The following is a 20692-nucleotide window of genomic DNA, read 5'->3' as shown; positions in this document are numbered from 1 at the left end:
TTCACTTCTAGAATTCTGTCCCGTATTTATTGTTCCTAAATCTGGCAACCCTGATTGTGAATGACTGATAATCAATCTTATCCGTACAGCCTTTTTGCAATGATTTTGGAGCCTCGCCGTAGTCTTAAAATATGTATTAACTGTTGACTTCTTGTCGACTTACTCCTTACTCACATTGATCATAAATTTATACATGTATGAAATTATATTACAGTATAAATGAAAAAATTACAAAAATTTTTAAAGCTAAAATATAAATAATGTGAGAAATCAATGTAAGTAAGACGAAAATCTATCAAAAAAAAAAAAAAAAACAGCTAACAGATTTACACAGTTTGCTGATTTAAATCAACTTGATTAAAATCATGATTCTAATCAAGTGATTAAAAAAAAATCATTTGATTTGAAAAAAAAAAGATTTAAATCTTTTTTTTTAAAGCAAAATCATGGATTAAAAATCAGTTGATTTTATTTTTATGAATTAATTTCGCATTTTTAGAATGTTTTTTTTTTTAGAATCTTATCTACACGTTATAACATTACTAATTAATCTTGAAAAAAATACTGAATATTTATGAGAACTTATTTTAGTTTAAAGAGTAAGCTGAATGAATTTATCTAATGTATGAAAGGATATTATGCTAGTAAAAGTAAAGTAATTATTATCTACTAAATTTGAAGATTTTAATAAAATTTTAAAAATCCGATTTTTTATTAAAAAAATATAAAATTTAAAAAAAATCACAAACCCTGACAAATAGATAGTAAAAGGCTAAAATGGAGCTCCATTTTAATGCATATATGCTCAACGCACAACCACAAAAATTGTGATTGGTATTCTTTTAGTCTTGGCTGTTGCGCTTTGCGAGTTTTTGCACTGATGCTGGGCTTCGCTATAGCCCTGAAAAGATTAAAATGTCTGCAACTGTAAATTTCAATGTCAATAAATATTCAATGCCACGCTGTTACAAGCGCTTTTGTTCTGTTCTGTTCTCTGTAGGTGCCACCGAAGTATTCGGAGCATTCTCTGGTTTTGATCTCAACTCCCCCGCGTATGGCGGCGAAATCCAATCTCCGGCACTCGCGTGGATATTCGATGCTTTGACCACAAAGGTATCACACCTTAGTTTCACCAATTCTTTTTTAGTGTGAGAGCTAGGAGCTGGGCGATATCAGAATTTTAATACCGCGATATATCGCTCTCCAAATATCGATATTTACGATATATCGATACATTCTTGGGGGGGGGGGGGTGCAAAGGATCGAAAAACAACAAAAAACATTTCCAAATATAATATTATTATTTCTCTAATTCAAAACTTTCCTGGAGGGGGGGGGGGGAGGGCGTGCTCAATGGTATAGCTCAATGCATGACAAAAATGCCTCGCAACGAAAAAGTTTTAAATATTCAATTCAATAATTTGTTTAAATCTTTCAATTTGAGCAGTCTCAATAATTTGAATGTACTTTGAACTATATTTTCGTATTGATGTCTTAAATAGTTTGTTTTTAGTCACTTAATAGCTTTTGCTTTAAGACTTTTTACTTTTTGGTTGAGTAAGATTTAGTAAAATACTAATAATAAATCTTTAAAGAATGCAGCTCTAAATGCACTGCAATTTGATATGTAACTTAAATAATTTCGGGGGGGGGGGGAGAAATTAAAAATTAAAGAAAATTATTTATTTTGAGAAAATTTAAATATTATCAAAATTAATGCAGTAAACATTTTTGGAGTTTTTAAATAAATTTTAAGTCTTTATTTTATTTCTATAAAATTTTTCATAATTTTTAAAATCCACGAATTATGCATATTATTCATTTATGTTAAATTAGTAAATAAAAAAAAATGCTTAAAAATTGTACTCTCTTTTTATCTTCATCCGACAGTCTTAGAGAATCTAGGTAAATCATCCAATAAATGTCATCAATCGACAAGCTCAGCTTTTTCAATCATGATACTTGTTACTCTTCCGAAAATGCGCAGAACTTTCACAAAGAACCCATGCCCGTGAATGTAGAACTCAATTCCAACTTCGTTAATGCGTACAACTTTCACAAACACCAATATGTCATCGCATTAACGTTATGCGTACAACTTTCACGAAAAACACAATGTCAGCGCATTAACGGTAATAACAGGGTTGCCGGCGATAAGGCTTTAAAATTGGATTACCGGTTCAAGTTGTGCCTCGTGTTATGAACGGAATAAAAATTTTCTCTCTTATTATCGAAGATGAATGAAAATAGTTTATTTTCATTCATCTATGAGTGGCTTAAGTGAGATACGACAGCTCGGATGGAAATGATTGAGCTGGCGGTGTATTTTATTTAATCTCATTAGGTTTTTTTTTTCACTTCTTTTTTAACACAAACATTTCTGTTCAGTATATTTCGCAAACCTGTTATTCAGGCGTAATGTCAATGGTTTACGTTTAATTAGAATTATGAACCGTGTTGATGCCTCCATTGGTTAATTTTTAATTGTTGCATTAAGATGTTTTTTTAACCAACACGCATTCACTTTTCAGGGCCCACGAGAGGGCCATATCAGCCTTGTCAGAAACTAGGGGCGCGATCTTTAGAAGGGCCCCGCCTCTTGAAAACTTTTTAGGGGGATGGGATCTGGAGACTAATCTGACAATGGGTCCACCTTAAAATTCGGCGGCCCTTTTAATTTTTCCTTGTACTATAATTAAAAATTAAATAACTGATTGAAGAATGCAGTTAATTTCTTGAAATTTCAAGCACTCACCCATCATACAGAACTATAAAAACTTATGTATTTTTGAGTCAGTATTTCAATTTCTCCGTAATATGTCCCGTATTTCCGTTTCAACCGATGTATCGGACGGATAGAAACCTAAATATCGTTACCGTGGTAATAGTTATATATCGATTTATGACGATATATCGATATATCGCCCAGCCCTAGTGAGAATCTGAACAATTTCTCGTATTAAAAATTTTGTACAAACAGCTCGGCAAGTGATACTTTGCGATAGCTCGTAGCTAATTTTACGTTAAAAACACGAGTAAAATTACTCGTATATACAACGGTAAAAAAAATCTACTGAGGTAGTATTGAAATTTTACACTGTAAAACATTTTAGTAAATTTCATAAAGGACACAGCTTTGAGGTTTCTTTGAAACATACATTATCGGGCAAGAATTTGTCAAGATACAAAATTTGTTTTTATACTTGAATATTTTATGCAAATTAAGCTCTTAATGATGTCATTATTTGAACGGTTAATGTGTCAGTATTTACTAGCATAATTTCACATTTTAGAATCGTAGTAAAAAAAGAGGAAATACTAATGTAATTGACTAATCGAGTTGAGTATCAAGAAAACTACATAGATAACCATTTATAGATTAAATGTTAAGCTTTGTACGATGAATTACAGATACAATAACTTTAAATTGCACAAAACGCTCTAAGAATTGCAAACACTTATTTCGGAGTTCCAGTGAACCTCATTTCCGTTGTCATTTGTAGTTTTAACGTTATTGAAAATGAATGCGGTGGGAGGGAGGGGGATAGAATTTTAACTGCGGAATCCATGCACTGCTTTAAAAACTCACCATCAGTTTCATTTTTTAGCAATTTGCCCAGAAATCATAATTAATTTCAACACTTTATTCTTATTTTGCTTTTGCTCTGAATTAACAGAAATTTATGCTTTCCTATTTTTTTTCTTCAAGCCGAGTTGGAATGGTCCTTGTAGTCATAATGCTGTTTTAAGTGATTCTCTTTCCTAACGGATATATATTCGTTATAAAATAAGCAAACTGGTTTATTTTTTATTACTTACGAAACATATATATATATATATATATATATATATATATATATATATATATATATATATATATATATATATATATATATATATATATCGATCCAATTTTCCAGGATTTTTTTTTTTTTTTTTGCAACTCTGGAATCGATTTGGATAATCAGCAACGATTCGGAGAGTCGGAGTATACAAGGTGTTCCGTTTTAACCTACAATACATTTATTTTAGCAACCGTTAGTCCTAGATGTATACTTCCAATTGCAAAAATGTTCAAAATAAAATGCAGAGTTAAGATATTGAAAGTTTGAAGCAAAAATAAAAATGAGTCAAAAAATACAAAATTTAACTTTTTATACGGGCCCTAGGTCCCCGAACTAATATTTAGAGAAATAATCTCCATTGAAAACTATTACTGACACAAAAACTTGACATTTGTGCGACCAAAACTCAAGGAGATATTCCAGTTCAAACTTTTAAGGAACCATACAGAAAATGAGATTGGAACTTATTGCCCTTTCAGAAGAATGACAAGTCGTCAAAGTAAGAAAAACAAGGTAATTATATTTTTCATTACTATCAAAAAAAAATGTAAATGTTTTGCCGTGATACGCAAAAACACACAACAAAACCTCAAACAATTTGGAAATCCACACTCTATGCACACATATAATTTTAAACACTTGTTAACCGCTATATTCCCCCCCCCCCCAACATTGTTATTGACGGCGAGTGAAAAGTGGTGTAAGTCACAAAACGCTGCGTTTCATATCTCGGTGAATATTGGTCGTACTAGCTTCAAACTTTTTGTGTTGGAACTATTTTTCAATGGAGATTATTTCTCTAAATATAAGTTGGGGGACCTGGGGCCCGCATAAAAAGATACATTTTGCATTTTTTGACTTTTTTTTATTTTCACTTCAAACTTTCAATACCTTAACTCTGTACCTGATTTTGAACATTTTTGCAATTAGACTAGTACTTTTGTTAAAGTTGGAAGTATGCATCTAGGATTAATGTTTGCGAAAGTAAAGGTCTTGCAGGTTAAAGCGAAACACCCTGTATTTTATCGAAGTTCTACTGTATTGTGTAGTTTTAAACAAGTTGTTTCTTTTCAGGAAACTCCGTCGTTGGCCAAAGAGGTGAACTCGTAATAGCCACGCCCTCTCCATCCTTCCCCGTGTTCCTGTGGAAGGACGTGAACCACAGTCGGCTGAATGATACCTATTTCTCCAAATACCCAGGTAAGTGGGATTTTAAAGACGGCTCCCAATAAATATCTAGAAGTAGAATGGGGCGGTTTCCGAAATTTTAAAAGTATTTTTCTCTGAAATAGCATGCTTAAAAACATACAGTGGCTACCAAAAGTGTTCGTAAACCTTGAAATATTTTTTGTAAAACTAGATTAACGCGATACTGAATTTATTCTAAATAAAACCCAGTAGTTTTTTCAAAATATTCATGATCTCTTTTTTTTAAATTCTGAAATAGATCAAAAAACGAAGAGACAGAGAAATAACACGACACAAAAGTCATCATACACTCAAATATTTTCGAATAAATTCATGAATAAAATTGTATATATATATATATTTTTTAATTATTATTTTTGCATTGTGTTGACCCTTTAAAGTCATTTGGCTTTATTTTGTTCATTTATTCCCTTAAATTTTGGTTAATACTTTAAAATGGCTGGTATTCGTAAAAAACGAAAAACACCATTCGAAATTTGAATTTTTTCCTCATAGTAGCGGTGAATTGGTTTGAAATATCTCTAAATTAGTTAATTTATATCATTCTATAGTAAAGTGATTGATAAAATGCTTTAATGAAAATAATAGCACCGAAAACAAGGTAAGGAAGGGTCAACCAGCAAAGTTAACAAAGCGTGATCGGAGATTAACAGTTAAAACATTTACGAAAAATACACATTTGTGTGCTGTAAAAGTTTCTAGATAATTTAATCAAACATTTTATATTTAATTTTCACCTAAAATTGTTTGCCAAGTTCTGATTAGCTGGATTACCATGGGACCTCTTCAAGCAGAAATTTACTTATTCGTGCGAAAAGCAGAAAGCTGACGCTTTTCGTCGCAAAATCAATGATAGATAAGCTCAAAACGTTTTGGAATTACTTACAGATAAAAATGAATTCAACATTTTTTGGGTAAATTGCTGTATAATAGTAAATAGAAAAAAAAATAGGAACTTAATCTTAAGAACTTAGTTGGACCAGTTAATCAGGACGATGAAGGTGTTCTTGTGTGAAAGTGCATATCAGCATCAGGACTTGGTAGTTTGGAATTCTTTGATGAAATAATGAATCATGCAGTTCATTTAAATATTTTGAAAAGTAAACTTAAACTCTAAGCCAAAAATTTGGTTATCGGAAACAACTCTATTTCTTATCAAGATAACGTTAAGAAGCACATGGTTTTCAACGTTTGCAGCTAAATTAGAAAATATCCCCTCAATCTCATTATTTGAACCTAATGTAACATATTTAAAGATATCTGGACGAAAATACGGCTTTGATACGAAAAGAGCTAGAAACAGTAAAACTCGAAGTGTGGTTGAACACTTACTCAGAAATTACGCAAAAAATAATAATAATAAAAAACCATTGAAATCTATCCTCAGACATTCCAAAGCTGTTGTGGATGATGAATCATATTCTACTAAAAATTAAATTAGTAAAAAGTTAGATTATTCAATAATATATAGACTTTTTTTAAATAGTACGAAGACTTTTGTAAGATAAAATTTCCGGCACTTTTTGGTTTTTGATTTTTTAAACATTAAGTTTTAATATTTCATTAAAATTTTTCATGTAGTTTTGTTAAGTATTAATCATAGATCTTATAAATAAATAACTATTCTGAAAAATTAATTCTAACCAATGGATAGGGGTCTATTTTATTGAAGTCGTAAATGTACGAACACTTTTTTGTAGGATGTGACCATTTTTTTAAAAAAATGACAAGTTTTAGTATTTTTTAAGAATTATTTTAATCGGTGCGCAGATTCAGTTTCTATTTTTTACGCTTCTGCACATGACATCACAAGTGATGAAATGCCATTAGCGCAGAGAGTAATACTTAATTCGCTTCTGAATTATCATAACCTGGAAACGCGGTAGACAGCAAGCATAAGCATTCAGCGCGCCAGTGGAGTGCATCACTTGTGACGTCATAAAGACCAAGCCTTGTTTAAAAAAACAGACATTTAAAAAAATTAATTGAAAACTAAGCGTTTTGAAAATAAAAGAATTTCCTCGCTCCATGTTTTTTTTTTTTTTGGCTCATTTTATCAACTTTAGTGACTAAAAGTAGTACTTTTGATTGATGGATACAATGCCATTCTTTCCTTTTAACAGATCAATACATTTGCTACAAATTTAATCAATTTTCCTCACCAAACACCATCGCCAAGGGTGCCTCAATGTGAACCCTCGGGTGGTCACTGTGACCATCCAAAAAATTCTTTTTTCGGAACATTTTGTCTGACGATTTGCAAATTTGGAGACATCATTGCATTCTTGCAGTTTTCGTCTTAGCCTACTTTCCCAGTAAAAGTTAGAGAAAGAAAAAAAAGCATGAAAGAAGGCTTAATGCATCTTAAAAATATCGCAAAAAAGCAAAAAATAATTTAAAAAAAGAATTAAATAAATATCGAAAAATTAAAAATTGGAAAGTTGGAAAAAAATGTCTGTCTGTATGTCCCCCTCTAATACCGTATTATTCCGCATTATCCGGCTTGCCGTAAAATTCGGGGGTCACCAAATTTTCAATAACACTTGCCTGGTCTTTTTCGGCATGCCAGAAAAATCGAGGTTAGGAAAAACAATTAATACTACAAAAAAATATGTGTTCCGCTTAAAAATGAATATAAGTTCTATACATATCTTATTAGTATTAATAAACAGTTCAATTTTGTGAAAATATTTACTAACAATGTCATTTGTTATTTTAACGAGAAAAATATAGTTTAATAACGAATAATTTAAAAGAATTAAATTAAAACTAAGTAAGCAATAATTTAAGCAGTAAGTTACTACCCCTAAACCAGTGCTAAAGAATTTACTATAGCTATTGAATAAATAAACATTAAACTTACACCTCTAAAAGGAACCTAAAATAATTTATTAAAAGAAATTATGAAGAAATCGCAGTAACGATAATTGCTTCTGAATTGATTACTTTATTGGCATATAATTAAATCCATTAATAATGACCTACCTAAATAACAAGCAAATATTATATGCAATAGATTTTTTTTTTTTTTTTTTTTTTGAAAGAAGGTTACTTTTGGGATTTATTTTTTTCTCCTTGCAGTGGTTTGCTTTCTGAATGGGGAAAGTAAATTTGATTTTCTGCAAAATAAACTTCAAATTGTCCGGCATGTCAGAAAATTCGATTTTCCCGCCATTTTTGCGGCCTGCCGAATAATGCGGGGTAATACTGTAACTTTTGAGTGAATAATTCGATTCGAACAAATTTTTTTTTTGTTCAAAAGATCTTGGCGAGGACACCTCATTAACACACTTCACTTTTTGGTTCGAACAATTTTTCGTTTAGTTTTGAACAGTTCAAAAAAAAAAAAAAAAAACTAAACATTAGCGCCTACGGGGAAATTCGAAGCAATCTCAAACTTAGAGACGAATTTGCTTCAAAAAAACTTTGTAGGGAAAAGTTTTTGAATAAGAACATGTATAAAAAATCTTTTTGATTTGAACGAATTTCCGTTCAATTTTGAACAGTTCAAATCCTTTAACATTAGTGCCTACGGTAAAATTAAAAGTCAATTTAGATCCCGAACTTAAAGGCGGATTCATTGCAAACAAAATTTGTTGGAAATAGCTCTTGATAATCATCTCCCGACTCCTAGAATTTTAGGGCAGTTGACTCCGAATCCGACTCCTGTACGGTTAGTTTTGTTCGAAATAATTTGAAATTTTAGCTAATTTTGAGACTATTGATCAGATACTAGATAATCGATATTATTATACGGAAAAGAAGGTTCGTTTAGTTCTGAACGGAACTTCCTGTTTAAATTCCAGCGATGCTTTGCTCACATTTTAACATTCGGTAAATGTCGGAGTTTTATTCGACAAATAGAAAATTTATTCCCTCCCAAAAATTTTAGTTCGGACCGCCCCTGACCATTGCTTTCCTATTTTATTCTATTCATTATGTTTTTAGTTTTAAGTTTAAACTTACTTTGTAAATTTTGTTGATTGTATCACATTAAAAGATTATTTTACCATTAGTAATATAATGCTTCAGTAAGAGCCAGAAGCTTTCGCTGATAAGATTTATCAATAAAACAACTTAACAATTTTATTCATTGCACAATGATTCGTTCAGTTTCGCTCTCGATTTTTCTTCTGCTTTGAAATCATTCAAAACTTGTTATCTTTCTCTTGATGTTTCGGAATTTTATCACAATTTATAGGGTTTTTTTTTTTTTCTTTTTAATCGGTGTCAATTGTCCCGCTTTTTCAAATGTTGGTCAGTTGCTATTGCAAAATATCATCTTAACTTTTATTCTATTTTGTATAATTCGTGTTTTATTTCCCTATTTTCGGCAACTTTTAAGGTTTTGCCCTTGTCATAAATGAATCGATTATTTCAGAAAGGGCGTAAGTCCCATGGATTCCCGTAGGACTTACGCCCTTTCTGAAATAATCGATTCAAATGAGGACATGTTAAAAAGTTTAAAAAAAAAAATTTCATTTCCGACGAATATTTATGCAGAAAGAGAAAGAATCGTTTTCATAACTTTTAACGTCTGCACATTCATTAAGTTCATTTTTGAAGTAAAATTATTTCAAACTGGAGAAAATATAGTTCGTTAGCATCTAAGGCAAGTTATTGTTTTCATTGAGAAAGAATAACGCCTAAGCTAGACTAGTACTTCTGTCAAAACAACTTTTCTTTATTTCCTTAATGAAGGGAACTTTTTTTTTTTTTTTTTCATGGAACCCCTGAATACAGTATTTTCAAACTAATTGATTTACAATAAAAGCAAAAATTATTTGAAACAATACTTGTTGCTTCAAACTACAAAAAATAGAAAAACATGTGTTAAAATATCTTTTAACAACTTGTTTCAAGCAGAAGCTTAAGTATTAAGCAGAAATTTACCACCCATATACGATAGGGCTAAGGCAGAACTACATGCAATATTCTGACAGCCCGGTCATCACATCCAGAGATTGTGGCTCATCAGTCTGGAATAGTGAATAACCGAGCTGGAGGAAGAAGTCCTCTCATTGAAGCTAAGAGAGCCTTCAAACTGATAGATAAAGTTATTTTACCTCACTAGCAAGAGTCTGCAGCCATGGTGAGGTTCAACTCGTAAATTGAAAGCAAAGTTTGGGTGGTAACTTACTGCATAATATCCGCTTAGTATTATTCACTTTCATTTTTGATTGAAATTAACATTTTTCCAATGTATTTTTCTCTCAATTTCTCTATTTCAACAGGCGTATGGAGTCAAAATGATGAATGTTGGATAAACCCACGTACAAATGGACTTGTAGTCATCGGAAGAAGGTAAGAATGTGATGCAAAATTGATTTTATTTTATAGAAAGAATATACGTACTTCTTTGTATAAAATATACTTCATTTTTATTATGCTCCATGAAATCAGACTTCGAGATTTGTACTGAAAATGTATTCTTTAGTTTTATTCGAATTATGTTTCGTAACACAGGGTTCGTACTCAATTTCAGAAATAAAATGAAGTAGTTTTGGAGGAGTTTGGAAGGAGTAAAAAAAGGTTTTGAAGGAGTACTAATGGGCTGTCATTATAGATGATGTCACACTTTTTTCAGCATATTTAACCCCCTTCCCCCTTTATCACTTAGTGTCACACTTCACCTAACTCCTCCTCTTGTCACACACACACGTCATATTTTCTACAAACATTATTATAATAACTGTGATGTCACATTTTGTCACCCTCTCTCTTCCCCTTGTCACAGTTTTCTTGAACCTGTCTCCTCCTCAAGACATGACATCACTTGTGGAAGACCCTTTTTACAATACCATAATTGCTAGTTACTAAACAATTATTTTTTTGACACAATCACTTAATATAGTACATCTGCTTATGTAGTTTTAAAGATTTAACTAATAATTAAACAACCTGACTTCTGCTGCTGAGAGTGTGGTACAGGGAAAAACAATAATCATAAAACTTGAAAAAATAGTCAAGCACCATTTAAGCATGTTTTACTTCACTTATGAAACACCTTCATAATCTAATACTATTTTCACCTTCAACTTTTATGACTTAACTATGATCAGTTAGTAAATGACATCTATATGAAAAAAAAAAAAAAATGCACGAAACTACTACATTAAAATGGCCCTTGTGATGAAGTTAGTTGTCGATCAAAGTATTATAAGTTACTGTCATAGAGGAAGATCTTGTAGTCTTGAACTAAAAAGGAGTTTTGAAGGAGTTAAAACCAAAATGAAGGAGTTAAAAGGGCCCTTCAAAAAAAATTCCTAAATAAAGGAGTATTGGAGGACTTTTGAAGGAGCGTACGAACCCTGTAACAGGTTACACAGGGGTTCTATAAACAGGGAGCATTCATAAAAATCTAGATATCGGCAATATTAATAAGATTTCGCCTTGATTCAATATCCTGTTGACCCGGGTTAAGAATGGTAAAATTGAGGCATTTAGAGATCTTTCTTTAAAAAGCGTTCAGTTAAAAACTGTATAGCAAGAAAAATATTGCTTAATGTAACTATTTGATGCTACAATTAACAGCGCACTGTAGCTCTGTAAATTTCAAAACTTCTTTTGTCTCATTTTACTTCTTACGCTTCATATCCTCTAGAATGTGTATTATTATTTTCTAACAAACTTTTTCGATCAGAAAAGACTGAACTTTACATGATATCGATTCAAGTTGCACAATAATTTCACTTTTACCAGCTAATTGCTGTTTTAGAGATTGAATACTCCACCTTTCTTTGATTTAAGAAATTTAGCCATAAGTAAAACATTTCAAATTTGTGCGAAAACGACAAATGATCCACTGAACAGACCATATCCAACGTAGTCTTGGTTTTATTTTTTTTAGCCATCATTACACAGAGACTACACTACACTACACGGTCCCCGTATCTACCACTACACGTTTTTTAACCGGTTGGGTGGGACCCTGAAGAGAGTATCACACAGAGACTGTACTATACTGCACTTTAGGGTCCCTCGTACAAATACCTCTCGTACCAGTTAAACCACTACAAGTGGTTTAACTGGTTGAATGTGGCCCTGAAAAGAGCTCTGGTTTTTGATGCAGACCAGGAGCCGAGAAACCCCTGATCCAACACCCCAGAGGTATTTATTTGGAATCAGAACTCGGAGGACTTTGCAACCACGAACATATTTAGAGTGCTCCCATTACCATTACTGAACACGGAGCATCTTCGATTGGCTGGCATCGAAACTGCGACCCTCCAGATACAGCTCAACGGCTTACCAATCAGGTCACCACGGCCTGACAAAGATACTGTAGTGCCTCCTGTAATTTATTTGAATTGCGAATATAAGTTATTTAAATCTTGTAAAACTAAGTATTCACCAGTTACAGCAGTCAACTTCCGTGGTGAAATAATAATCCTAATAAAAAGTAACCCATTTAAGAAACGCATTTAAAAACTTTGATTCTAAACTTTCACCTTTGCAAATCCAATGTCTAGTTCTGATCTAGTGTCTAGTTCTGTCTATTAACGATTACTTGAGAAATTTATAAGTTATTGATACTTTTATTCTTATTTATTGAATACACCACGAAAGAAGATGTACTCCGTTTATTAATCTCGTGTTTCTTATTTCAGTGACGATACCTTGAAGCAGAACGGCGAAAGATTTGGATCTGGTGATATATATTTTGCAAGTACGTAGTTTAAAAATACGAACATAGTAAATTTACTTATATTGTGACACCACACTAACAATTCTTCATCCGAACTTTTTTTTCCCCTGAGCGCCTAGATTTTGAGAAAAACTAGGCTTGACTAAGAATATTAGTCGAATTGGGTTTTCGGATTAATATTTACATACTACAAATGAATAATTTTAAGAATAAATGAAAATAATGTATTGAGATTTCAATAAAGAAATTCATGTATTTATCCTTTAACATAAGAATTAAACATTTTACAGTTAACAAATTTTTCTGCAGTTATTGAGGTAATAAATGTTGTAAAATACTCAAAGCACTTATCACACTTATGTACCGTTTCACTTTATTACAAGTGATTGTATTAAACACAATATAACAACAATGCACGTTATTTTTGTCAGCTCTATGAATAGGCATAGAGAAATATGGAGGTGTGAAACAATTTTACTTAGTTTCTCTCTCTCTCTGCTTTGATCAAGTTCTTTTTCATATTTTTTTTATGTTCATTCGTTTTAATTCATTTATGTTTTGGACGATTCCAAGACGTGTTTGCGTAAAACAAAAAATAAGATTGTAACGGTTTTCGGGGAAAATATATCCTGAATAGTCAATATGCTTTTATGACCTATTCTCAGAATGAAAAAGACAATTTATATCAACATGTTCAAATTTCAAATATTTCATAGTTTTATTTTTATAAAAGATTTCCAGTAAGGTGAAAAGTATAGTTTCTGTATTTTGAACCCTTTGAAAACATGGAAAACTGCAATTTCTTACCATTATTAATGTGAACATATTGAACAAAAAACTACAATTTTGTCTCGTTTTGCATGGATTTTTAGCACTTTGGCTTATCTTACATAATTAAAAACTGAGCGTATCTATCTATCTATGTCCGAGTTACTTTTCCCGAACGCCAGAGAACTGACCATCGAACCAGGTATCGATAGATTCGTAATTTTCCCGTCTTTATGTTTGGCTATACAACATAATCCTCCGACAATAATTAGCGGATATATCAATTAAAAACTATTAATTAGGATACTTAGATTCCGACAGAAAATACCTATTTTTCGAGGGCTTTCCTCCATTCAAATTATTGTTCAGTGCTTCATCTCAACTTTCTGTAACAATGCTTTTATTAAAAATTTGTAGCGTGAAGAAAATCATTGAGAAGAAAGATCTGTTGTCACGTTTTTTCTCGAATATGAACAAGTAAAATTCTGGCTTTTGTTTTGAGGCTTTTCCTGTAATCTGGGGATTTAAAGTGTTTCCTTTTTGGTTATTTTTCCTCAATATTCCGCAAAATTTGACGTTTTTTAAATTTTTTTTAAGCCTGATTGTTGAACACGCGTCACCTGACATACCTTTTATTTTCGAGGTAGATCCTGAAAAGCCGGGAGACGCAGCCAGTTTGAATGCAAAACTGCAATTTCGATTGATATTAAATAAGACTTTTTATTTTTCAGTTCACCAGATGGAAGAGCTCCAGGACTACATATGCGTGGGACAGGACAAGTATAACGGCGATACCAGGGCCGTCCTCTTCGTTAAAATGAGGAAAGGACATTCCTTCTCGCAACAGATTAGGGAGAAGATCGCCAACACCATCAACCGAGAACTCTGGGTGGACTACGTCCCGCAGGTCATATTGGAAGTGCCAGATGTCCCGGTAAGTATGAGGGAAAGTTTTTTACAACAAGCCCCGAGTCTCTTATCTTTCCCCCCAAAAGCAAAAGTCTAGGATAGAGCCTGACTCGTTTTTCTGCCCATTTAGGTGGAGATGTATAAAACAAATTATAGGCAACAGAGTAAAAAATAAAACAACTTTACACGAAATACACCGCCAGCTCAGCCAACTCCAGCCGAGGATAGCAGTTTCGTGCTAATTAACACTTAATAGCCTGGCATAGGAAGTGACTGAGCTTGGATGTGGAAAACCTCTTAAGGAAGCCAAGAATGCCAAACAAAATGGTGGCGGTAACTTACTGAATAAAACAACTTTACTTTGAAATTACAATGGGGTTGTTTCCATCAGTCAAAAGTACTAGTTTTAGTCAGTGAAGTTGATAAAATGAACAAAATATAATAACATGGAGCGAGGGAAAATCTTTTATTTTCAAAACGTTTAATTTTTTATTGTTTTTTTAAATGTTCGATTTTTCAAACAAGGCGTGGTCTTTATGACGTCGCAAGTGATGAATCTTGGCGCGTACTCCACTGGCGCAATGAATGCTTACGCTTGCTGTCTGCCGCATATCTAGCTTCTGATAATTCAGAAGCGAATTAAATATTGCGCTCTGCGCTAATGGCGTCAGTGAATGGCATTACATCACTTTGGATGTCATGTGCAGAGGCGTAAAAAATAAAAGTGAATCGGCGCACAGATTAAAATAATTTTTTAAAAATATTAAACTTTGTCAAATTATTTTTAAAATTGTTAAATCTGATGTTTTTAAGCATGCTGTTTCAGAAATAAATATGTACTTTTAAAATTTTGGAAACGACCCCATTTTAAAGGCTTCCAAACTGCCCTTGTGAACAAACACTGCCACGAGCCGACAAACATCATAGATAAGATGAAAAGGAACATCTAACAAAGTTGAGATGGCAGTTGAGTTTGTGGTGGTCAATTTGCATAAGCGAAAAGCGCCCTCTTGCGCATAGGCAAACCTAAGGATTTGCATGGATATTTTCCACAACTTTTAAATATGCTAGCGACTCGCGCGAAGTTGAAAATCGTCTAAAGCTACTCAGAAGCATGAAATATTTTATGTTTTCACGTATAAGTGTATTAACGTTGTTGAGAAAAATATGTTTGAAATATGGATCAAAATTTAAAAAAAAGAAATGTTTAAACACAGAGTAGTTTTTTAAAACAAGTTTCTTTATCAATGCAATACTTAATAAACACCCTGTATTTTAGAACAGGATAGAATACGCACCTCGTAAAATTTTGTTTTGAGCTGGATATTGACAAATTAATGAACCTAAATTCAAAAAAAAAAAAAAAAACTAGTTTTTCTCTTCCTGTATGTCTTGTTGAATTCCTGCGTAAAAGTGCTGACAGTTTCAAAACAAACATGTTCAACCGTTTTAATAAAACTCTTAATAATAATACCAAGCAATATGGCGCACAAGTGATACTAATAAAATAACAAACTATAAAAACATAACTATTTCAATAAAATAATCATGGATTTATTTGCGAAAAGTAAAGGAAGAATCACAACAACAGCTTGAACTGTGCGGACCCCCTTTAAAAGTTGCATACGTAATTCATAGATGGCAGCACTAAAACTGACATGTGTAAAAAGAATGAGTATTAAAAGTCAAGTATTGGGGTAAGTGTAGTAATTCTGGTTGCGGTTTACTAGTGCTGTTTATAAGAGTCCTCACATCTATCTTTATTAACATTTTAGGAATGGCAATATGGCTCAGAACCAAGGACTCTTCAAGGGCGGATTCAGCATCTGGTTTTCGACGCTGTCATTATTAATATAAAACCACAAATTAGGGGGGGGAGGGAGGGGTATAAGTTATATCATATGCAAATTTTATGAGGGGGCTTAGATATTTTCCCCATGGAAACCGATTTAAGTTCAGATTGGAGTTATTAAAATTTGACATTTGTAATACCTTAATATTGGCTTGAGAAAAAATGTTTTTACATTTTTGAAAAGAAAAAAGTTCTAAGCAAGGAAGTTCTAATTTCTGAGGAAGGGGGGGAGGGGGCTTGAGTCCCCACTTGTCCAGCCCATTATGGGTCCCCATGAGTAATATTGAAGCACAAATAAGGGTCTGGGACTCACCCCCGATAATTTGGAAATTTTTAGAAATTCAAGTCCTTGAAATGTAGTTCAAGGCAATAATTCTTCGTGTTAGGGGAGAGGGAAGTGTCATGACACTCTATAAACCAGCGCTGGGTCTGTACACGGGTTTTTAAGGGGGAGGGGTCAAGGCCCCAAGTTACTGGACCCTTAAAATAAAACAATTGAAGGGAGTCGGTACTTTCTATACACGTAAGGTTACATTGCTAAATTTCATGTACTATTTTCTCAAAACCATTTAATAATAGAAACTTCATAATTTCACAGTGTTTTCAACATATTTCTAAGAGTCTACTGGAGTGAAATTTTAATTCAATTCTGTTTATTTCACAATTTATTAAATATTAACCAATAGTCCTTTTTTAAATGATAAAAAAGAATAGTTGTATAACATGAAAACAGCTGTTAAGGAAAAAGCGTGAGTCCTAAAGCAAACATTTCTTTTAAGTATAATTGTGAACATATAAATAAATGACGTTTTGAGAAAGTCGCGTTTGAAAGTAAAACTTTATGTACATTTTAATAAATTCTTGCTCATTAATCTTTAAATTGAGTTACTTTTTTATCTACAGAGAAACATAACTTGGGTGTCGCTAAAAAGCTCTTTTTTTTTTTTTTTTGAATATTTACGAATTAAAGCGTTTTAGAAAATCACGATGATTGACAAGACTCTGAAATTTAAAAACAACTCCCCCTCCCCACCCCCTGGCTTGATAAAGATAGTTTGGCATAACGTTTTAGTACAGTTTTGTATTGAAGTTGTAGCTCTTTATTTGCATGAAAATTCGTCTTTTGCTACGCCTGTTTTCATTTTAGCAATTCAAACTGTGCCTGGAGAATCGTATCATTTGAAAACGAGCAATATCGCTTTGGTTAAATACAATTTAAAAAAAACCTGTGTGTTTTTAAAAACCTTAGTTTTTAAAAAATCCGTACATTTTTGCAATAATAAAACATTTTTGAGAATCAGCCATCCAAATATCATGTATCGCATATGCACCCGAAAAGGTTTTCAAATCTGAATAAATGTCTCCGCATCAGTTGTAGTGAAGTCAGTTAATTTTTATATTTGCCTTTTCATTTGCACAAAACGGCGCATCAGAATCAAAGGCCTCCTACACACAAGGGGATTAGTTGAATCAACTTTCCAAAAAAGTTGCCTCTCTACTAGTTGACTGGCGTTTTTCGATGTCTTCACACGAGGTGACTTAATTGAATCAACTTTTCTTCTAATCAGCCGAATTTATTCGAGCAGCTGCTCCACCAACGCTGTTAAAACTGAACCGAGTTGACTCAACTAGTTTACTCGTGGGTAAAGCGAATGCTTGGCAATTCCCTGGTGAGTTGAATCTACTAAAAAAGCTGATTCAACTCTTCGAGATGAGAATGGTGCAGCACAACAAATTAATTTGAAGGCTGAACTTAAGCAGGCACATATTCGGAGATTTAAACTTTTCAAATAATGCAGGATTCTTTGATTCAAGTCAAGTCATTAGTTTAAAGCGTAATCTACATTAAATAAGTTAACCTTTGAAATTGAAATTGTTAACTTTTATTAACGAAATTAACTTTATAATTACTACTATTATTTTCATTGTTTTCCGAAACAATTGAAAAGCTGATTCCGAGTATTGTTCAGTTTTCTTGTTGTTTATAATCCCATTTATTCATTAAAATATACAATTTCATTATGAATAAGCCTCAGTCGGGTGCGGAAAGAACAAGAGCGTGGCATGAGAGAAAACATGCGGATGAAGTAACAGTTCAGAAAGTAAAAAAAAAGAAAAGATAAAAGTTTCTCTTATATCGTGTGTCATCACGACCCACAATTAATTTTTTTAATGATCACTTTTCTAACATTCGATCATAAACAATTTTATTCAGTTAGGGTTTTCTAAAAATTGAGGGTTCTTGGTCACGGCATTGTTAGCCTATTAGGTGATAGAGTCCTATACATATTTGTTTAATATTTATAAAAAAAGCATGAAACTAAGCAAAAGAGTTGGCATGTAAAAGTACGATTTATGACGTTTCATTTCTATTTCTTCGATGTTTCATTACAATCTAGACAAACAAAAGAGCGGAGAGCGATGTAGCATTTATAATGTTTCATTTCTATTTCTTTGGTGTTTCAGTACAATCTAAACAACAAAAGGATGGAGAGCGTTGTACCATTCATAATGTTTCATTTCTATTTCTTTGATGTTTCAGTACAATGTGAACAACAAAAGAATGCAGAGCGTTGTACCATTTATGATGTTTCATTTCTATTTCTTTGATGTTTCAGTACAATCTAAACAACAAAAGGATAGAGAGCGTTGTAACATTTATAATGTTTCATTTCTATGTCTTTGATGTTTCAGTACAATCTAAACAACAAAAGGATGGAGAGCGTTGTCCGGCAGATCGTGGCCACCAACCAGGTCCCAGAAGTCATGAACATCAAAAATCCCGAATGTCTCATACACTACTGCGATATCCCAGAACTGGTCAACTACAACAAACCGTGATGCAAGCCAAACTTGAACTCAATTACAAGATCATTTCTTCGTAAAAATTGCCTACGATCCATTTACGGATAATAGAGAGAAATTGTTGTACCATAAAATTCTATTTGTTTATATTTTATCTACTCATTGTTATAAATATTCATATTATTTTACATTTTTTGTGCTGACTGTTTTGCTTATTTGTATTATTTCATGTTTTAAGTTATTTTTTTGCTTGTTAACTTAGAGTATTTTGTGTTCAAGTTGAATTTTGTAGTATTTTCATTTTTGAGACAAAATTGAGGACTATAGCGCACCCTGGTAATAGAAACGGCACAACCCCAAAATTTACCCTTGTTAATTACGGTAGCGATTGTAAATTTACAAAACGGTGTAATATCGTTCTGAAAATACTAACGGACGAAACAGAATTATTGGGTTTTTAGGGAATGCTCATTACTTAACGGACTAATAAGTATTATGCCTGATATAATTCAATAATATTCGGTATAATCCTTATTCATCGGTACAAACGGATGAGAATTTTATGGACCGATTTGCAGGATTTAAGGATTTTCGAGGAGTGTTATTTTTCTATTCCCAGGATACAGTATTGTTTCAGGATCATTTCAAACGGATTTCGTTTTAATCTGCTGAGCTTTTTATGTGTTGTTTAGCTTTTTATTATAACTGCATTCAAAATAAGTGAAATTTCATCCTTTTGTACACATAAAATATGATTTTACAGCTTCCCTTAAGTACTGGAGCCTTCGGAGTACGATAGTTACGTACTTCTCTGCATAAATTTTAACTTAGAAAGTTTCAGATGTATATAAATTGTACATATTTATTGACGTATATTAAAGATGAATAGTCTATTATTTTTAAAGAGTTGTTTTATTCTTCTGTTTGATGTATTTTTGTACGTGAATTTAAATGTAAACAGCAAAATTGAATAAAGTTTCTTATTTTTGGAGTGTATGACTAATATGTAGTAGCAAAATAAATTTTTCATTTTTATCTGTTTGAGCAAGAAGAGTTGAAGAACTTGGAAAGGGAAGAAAATGTGAGGATTGAAGAACGAACGAAGACGTGATGTGAAAAAAAAGTGCATCTTAAAAAATCAGTATAAAATGTTGACTTGCTTTTTTTTTTTTTTTTTGCTTCTTATGACTAGAATCCCTCGTGTACGATGTTGTAATATTTTCTTTAGAGTTGTCGTTTAAAGAATAAAAAAAGTTTCGTATCGAACAAAACTTTTTTATAGAACTGAAAAAACGATCAGGTCAACGACTAATTCCACCAGACAATTAGATTAAAATAATGCCTAAAATTATCGGTCAAATTACCAAAACAAACCAGTAAGCAAGATTATGCATTAAATTAAACATAAAATCATACGTTATAAAATAAATTAAGTCATTCAAAGCATTTCAATCCTTGAACTTGAAGGTTTAGGAAAAATTCAAAATTTACCAAATGGACATCCGAATTTTACCAAATAATACAAATATGAGCACGCAAACATACCTACATCTGATGAGAAGTGATATTAGACATCCTCATATATATAATAGCGAATTCATTGATCAAGTAACACTCTGACGTCACCAACAACCAAACTTGCTCCATAGCATGGTA

The 20692-nt window shown here is 32.3% G+C and overlaps 1 protein-coding gene across 1 annotated transcript in view; it reads left to right on the top strand.

The window, feature by feature from the left end:
- The window catches only part of LOC129229349 (acetoacetyl-CoA synthetase-like), a 78823-nt gene extending 58830 nt beyond the window's left edge, over window positions 1-19993 (top strand). The window contains 7 exon segments of the mRNA XM_054863639.1: window positions 1001-1081; window positions 1084-1113; window positions 4920-5045; window positions 10289-10358; window positions 12665-12723; window positions 14202-14404; window positions 18926-19993. Coding sequence (XP_054719614.1) covers window positions 1001-1081; window positions 1084-1113; window positions 4920-5045; window positions 10289-10358; window positions 12665-12723; window positions 14202-14404; window positions 18926-19072 — 716 coding nt within the window. The 3' untranslated portion in view covers window positions 19073-19993.
- The last annotated feature ends 699 nt before the right edge of the window (window positions 19994-20692 follow it).

The sequence above is a fragment of the Uloborus diversus genome, chromosome 9, assembly GCF_026930045.1.
Source record: "Uloborus diversus isolate 005 chromosome 9, Udiv.v.3.1, whole genome shotgun sequence".
Lineage (NCBI taxonomy): Eukaryota > Metazoa > Arthropoda > Arachnida > Araneae > Uloboridae > Uloborus > Uloborus diversus.
This window is presented reverse-complemented; position numbering and strand designations above follow the sequence as displayed.